Below are 5,182 nucleotides of genomic sequence, written 5' to 3' on the forward strand. Positions count from 1 at the left end.
ACATGTTGCTGCATTACATAAACTGGTATCCCCTTGCATGCTTTGTAGGCATCTGATCAATTTCAACAATATTCAGACCTACATAACGATCCTCATATTTCATGAGCCATATCCATTTGGGAGGGGAGCTATCTGTGTGCAGCAATCACCAGTTTTTATTTAATAACCAATCACATGAAGAAAGTAGTTTGGGGTACAAAATATACAGGAGATGCCTCTTTGATTGAGGTGAACTAGGTTTGTCTTAATATGCATCCCTTTGGCAGAAGTGTCTGGTGCAATCCCTAGATAAATCCAGAATGTTGAAGCTCTGAGAAGAAATCCCCACAAGTGGAATTCTTCAACATTGGCCACCATAACCAAACGGACCATCTGCATGTATGCCTGTATATAATATATGGAAGGTAAAAGTCTAGAAAAGGCACTTTCATCGCTGAATAATTCTCTGTAATTGTGTGTACATGGCATGACCTACATTTTGCTCAATGCTGTTTGTTCTTCAAGGACTTGTAAATAATCAGGTGTGCCTTGAAGTTTAGCTTTCAATTCAAAATATTCACTTTTTCTCTGTTCTACCACAATTTTACTGTGATTTCCACCTATCAATGATTTCTTGCTTTTTTTGTCTTGTAGCTTTTCTGGATAATGTATTTCAAAACCACTGACTCCTATACTGCTATATTCTTTTTTGCTTTCTAAAAAATTCTGAATAAATAAATTTGAGTCTCTTCCTGGAAAGAATTCATCCATTTCATCAATTGTGCTAAGTCTCTTTCTAGAATCTCCATGTAATAACTCTTTATCCTTCTCACTTAAGTTCCTTAACATTGTTTTTCCCCCTTGGTGGTCAGCAAAATGAAATCCTACTTCAGAATCTTTAATGCCACATGTATGACTTTTACTCATCTGCTCAATCGTCTGTGGAAAAAAGGTCTCTGCAGATATTCCATCCATTTTAAGAGCTTTTTGGTCCTGTTTTCTTAGCTGGAGCTGCATAGAACTGCATTCCTGGTTTCCAATCCCTTCGTGCTTCACTGATGGTTTTTTATTACGTCTCAAGACAAAAACAAGAAGACAAAATGCGACAAACACAGTTAAAATAAGCACTACTAAAATACTGAGGATCAAAATAGATAAAGGTACAGGTCCACCTGGGGGACTTTTCATAGGACCCAGTGGAGTGGTTAACGTTACAGAAGGAATGGGGCTTGTATACTGTGTGGGTGGTTTGTTAATCAGCTTTGGGCAAAGAATTTCATTTTTTAGTGATCTTAGCTCAATATTAGCAAACTGCACAGGTGTCTCACATTTAACCTCTTTCATGACAATTCCATCGCTCAGTTTTTCAAGCCAAAGTTTCAGAGCTACCAAATCACAAGTGCAGTCCCAGGGGTTTCCTTCCAGATCAATCTGAGTCAGTGATCTGAGTTGGTCCAGAACGCCACTTACAGGCAAGTACATGAAATGATTATTCCTTATGTTGAGCCTGGCCAAAGGCACTCCAGAAAAAATATAAGCTGGCAGGCTTCTTAGGAGATTGTTATTTAGATAAAGCAACTGCAGGTTTGGCATTGAGTCAAATGTCCCACCCAAAATTTCTTTTATGACATTGTATTCCAGGTATAAATACTGCAAGTTGTGCAAACCAGCAAACATTTCAGGACTCAAACGCTCAATTTGGTTTCCATTTAGATATAACCTCCTTAGATTTGTAAGATTTAAGAAGACGTTTCCTTGAATAGAAGTCAACTGGTTGCTCCCTAAGTGGAGCAAATCCAGACCCTCAAAGTCTGTAAAGTCTGAGTGCTCCACCTGCTTGATGTAATTTCCATTAACATGCAGTTTCTTTGCATTCACAGGTCTGGGGTGCAGTTCAGCCATGGACTGTACATTTCTTTCCTGGCAATTAACACTTAATCCCAAATCAGAAGGGTGTGTTTTGCAAACGCAGGGTAAGGGACAAGGAGAAAGAGGAGGGATTCTGGTTTGAAATGAGACTATCTGGCTCAGGCTGTGGTTGGAGACAGATTTTCCAGACACTATTCCAGAGTTCTTGGAGGGATTGGTTGTCTTCGGGGGTTTAGTAACCAGCCGATGCAGTGATGTTTGAGCAGTGTTCCCACCAGGAGTGGTGAAAGTTGTCTCCACTGAAGGGGGCAAAATACGCACATCAAAGTCACTTCCTGTGCCCATAGAGCACAATTCCTGTTTATTAGTCTCTTTTAATAACCTCCCATACAAATCACTTGGTGTTTCACAGATAGCTTCTCCAATATAGATATTATAGGGCATATTTTCCAACCATGCCTTCAAGGGCAATAGATCACAAGTACAATTCCAAGGATTATCCTCCAGCTGCAGCTCCACCACCCTGCCAATGTGTTCCAAGACACCTATGTATGGCATCTTCTGGATCCTGTTCCCTCTGATGTCCAAATGAGTTAATGAGGCAAATCTAAATATATTATCAGGGAGATAGGAAATCAGATTGTCGTTTAGAATGAGGACTTTGAGCTTGTGTAGTTTATTGAAGGCTCCACGTTCAATATACTTAATTAAATTGTAGTCAGCCTGGAGATACTCCAAGTTTTCAATGCCCAGGAAAGTGTCAGCCCTCAGGACCTTTAATTCATTGTTGTTCAAGTGCAACTGTTTTAATGCACTTAGCCCCTGGAATGCCCCTCCCTCTATGTTCTGCAGTTTATTGTTACCCAGCTGCAAGGACACTGCATGTGTGAAGTTGAGGAAAGTGTTAGGATACAAGATGATCAGTAGGTTGTTCTGAAAGTTGAGATGATAGAAATTAGACAGAGGGGGTCTCAGTTGGTTTGGTCTGTACACTGCCACCTTCTCACAGTTGACATACATCACATTCTCCACTGACAGGCAGGAGCAGACATTGCAGATCTCTAAGGACAGCTCTGAGTCCGGGTTGGTAGAGGAGATTGGGGTGGAGAGGAACAAGAAAAGCCACACAAACATCTTCTGGCAGTGACAATACAGTCTCTGGCTTCTGGAGAAAAACGTCTAAAACAAACAGAAAGACTCTCTTAATAATCAGCAACCCAACCATGTCATATATGCCTTTCCAAATCTGTGCATGTATAGCTGTGTATGAGATTAAACTGCACATGTATAGACTGGCGCATACACACTGCACAGTCACATACACATAGATAAATACGTACACATATACATACATTTACATTGTACATATATACACAGCTTTTCTGTGTAGGCATATATTTCTTAGTGGCACCTGTCTTTAAAATAATTGAACAAGTATTTAAAAAGCTCACTTCAGTACTTAGTTGTGTATATGTGAATATTTTATATATATATATCAATTTGTGAAAATATATAAATATTACACACGTATATTATGCATGTATACATTTAAAGAAGTTCACATTTTAATAGATTATATAGATGATTTCCCTTAAACCTCGCACTTAAACTTTAAAATGCAGTGTTCTTTATTACCCTGCGTGCCAGTCAGCCTTACAGCTATTTCCACCATGGAGCCCATGAAAGCTCCTCTCTCTCTCCCACACATGCCCCCTCCCCAAGTCTCAGAACATACAGTACATGCTGCCCCCGTGGTATGGTGCCATGAATGTGATGAGAAAGGAGGAAGGAGGAGAGGGAGACAGCACAGACATAGCAATGGGTCAGTGTTATACAGCAGTACCTATAATATCAATGGCAAATGCCTGAGGTTTGCGATAGTTCTGATTAGTACCGCAATGCTTTGCCGCAGCATGGTCTCTTCTCCTGGGTGCTCCTCAAATCAGATCTCTTTCTTGATGAGCTTTGGGCTACCGATCACGCACTCTGGTGCTGCCCTGGTCCTTCTGTCTGGACAATATGAAAGAAGGGTCCTGGCTTCCTCTTGTGTTTGTGTCCCCTTTATGCAGAAGCAGGTAGCGTTACATAAGAAAGTGGTACCCTGGAGTCAGATGATGCTTACTGGGAGAGCGATCTGGGGATTCTTCCGTTTGCGAGGTTTTCTCCTGTCTGAACTGCAGAATGGGGTAGGGGTCCGCTCTGTCTAATCGGTTGGTATATGGTGGCAGAAGGGGGGGGGGGGGGAATCAGGAGAGTCTCCGTTGTATGAAATGAGCTCTAGAGCCTTCCAGTCAGATGGTTTTCGTTGGGATGGCTATGCTGGTAGGCAACTATAAGTCTCAGAATGAGGGTATCTCCAGTTAGATAGCTGCTGGATGTGTCTGGTGGTTAAGGGAGGAGGGGAGTGGGGGGATCATTTGCTGCCTATGGAGGACAGATCCCTTTTTTCCACCGATCAGTCACAAAGAGTCTTCATGAAATAACCCTTCAGCTTCTAGATACAGACGAGAAATGCCATTTTGAAACCATGGAGCCAGAACGATAGCAGTCACAGCATCTGAACACAAGATAACACTGCACAAAAACTCATTTAGGATTTCCTTTCTTCTTAAGGTACCAGCCTCGACACCTTAAAAAACAGATCTCACAAAATGAGCCCGATTCCCCGAAGAAAGTCCCCGCAATTTTCTGAGCTCTGCCAAAGCATGCTTCGATTTTCTTTACAATGTACGATCATTATTTTAATTCTCTAATCTGCACCGACCCGGCAGAGAAAGATAACGAAAGCAGTAATTAGCCTAGTTATTTGATGAAAAGAGTATCCACTTGATGGAAATACTGGATGCTGCCTTGCTGGAAAACTGGACTTGCAAAGGAGGCGATCACCTTGTTTAATGATGCTGGTTTATCCATCCATCAGGGTTATTCCTTCTGTAAAATCCCACTAGGAAGCAACAGAAAAAAGGATTTTCCCCTGAAGGTCTATTTACTTGCCTTTAAAATCCGGATCCATGTAAGGAAATGTTCTGCATTTTCTGATTGTCTTCAAGAGATCTGGACTTGTGCTCTTGGAGCTCTCTCTGCCTATCACTCCCTCCTCTCCATCTCCCTCTACTCTCTCTCGTTCTTTCTCACTCTCTATCTTTCTGCCTCTCTCGCACCCACTGACACGCATGCACACGCACACAGCGCACAATCACACATAGACAACCACACCAGTAACACCTAGAACGTATCCACAAATCCATTAAACTGCTGGTAACGTGGGGGAGCCAGTTCCGAAAACAACCTCTAAATACATTGTTCTGAATGCCAGGATAGAAAAAATGTAATT

The 5,182-nt window shown here is 41.7% G+C and overlaps 1 protein-coding gene across 1 annotated transcript; it reads right to left on the bottom strand.

Moving 5' to 3' along the window:
- Positions 1 to 471: 471 nt before the first annotated feature.
- Positions 472 to 2,982, bottom strand: LOC149298196 (SLIT and NTRK-like protein 4). Its single transcript, XM_089487717.1, has one exon. The coding sequence runs from the start codon at positions 2,980 to 2,982 to the stop codon at positions 472 to 474; it is 2,511 nt and encodes an 836-aa protein (XP_089343843.1).
- Positions 2,983 to 5,182: the final 2,200 nt, after the last annotated feature.

The sequence above is a fragment of the Sceloporus occidentalis genome, unplaced genomic scaffold, assembly GCF_023333645.1.
Source record: "Sceloporus occidentalis isolate IW3139 unplaced genomic scaffold, rSceOcc1.0.p SCAF_34, whole genome shotgun sequence".
In the NCBI taxonomy this organism is placed as follows: Eukaryota; Metazoa; Chordata; class Lepidosauria; order Squamata; family Phrynosomatidae; genus Sceloporus; species Sceloporus occidentalis.

Coding starts and splice junctions, on each gene's coding strand:
- LOC149298196 (XM_089487717.1), bottom strand. CDS start 2,982: ATGTTTGTGTGGCTTTTCTTGTTCCTCTCCACCCCAATCTCCTCTACC.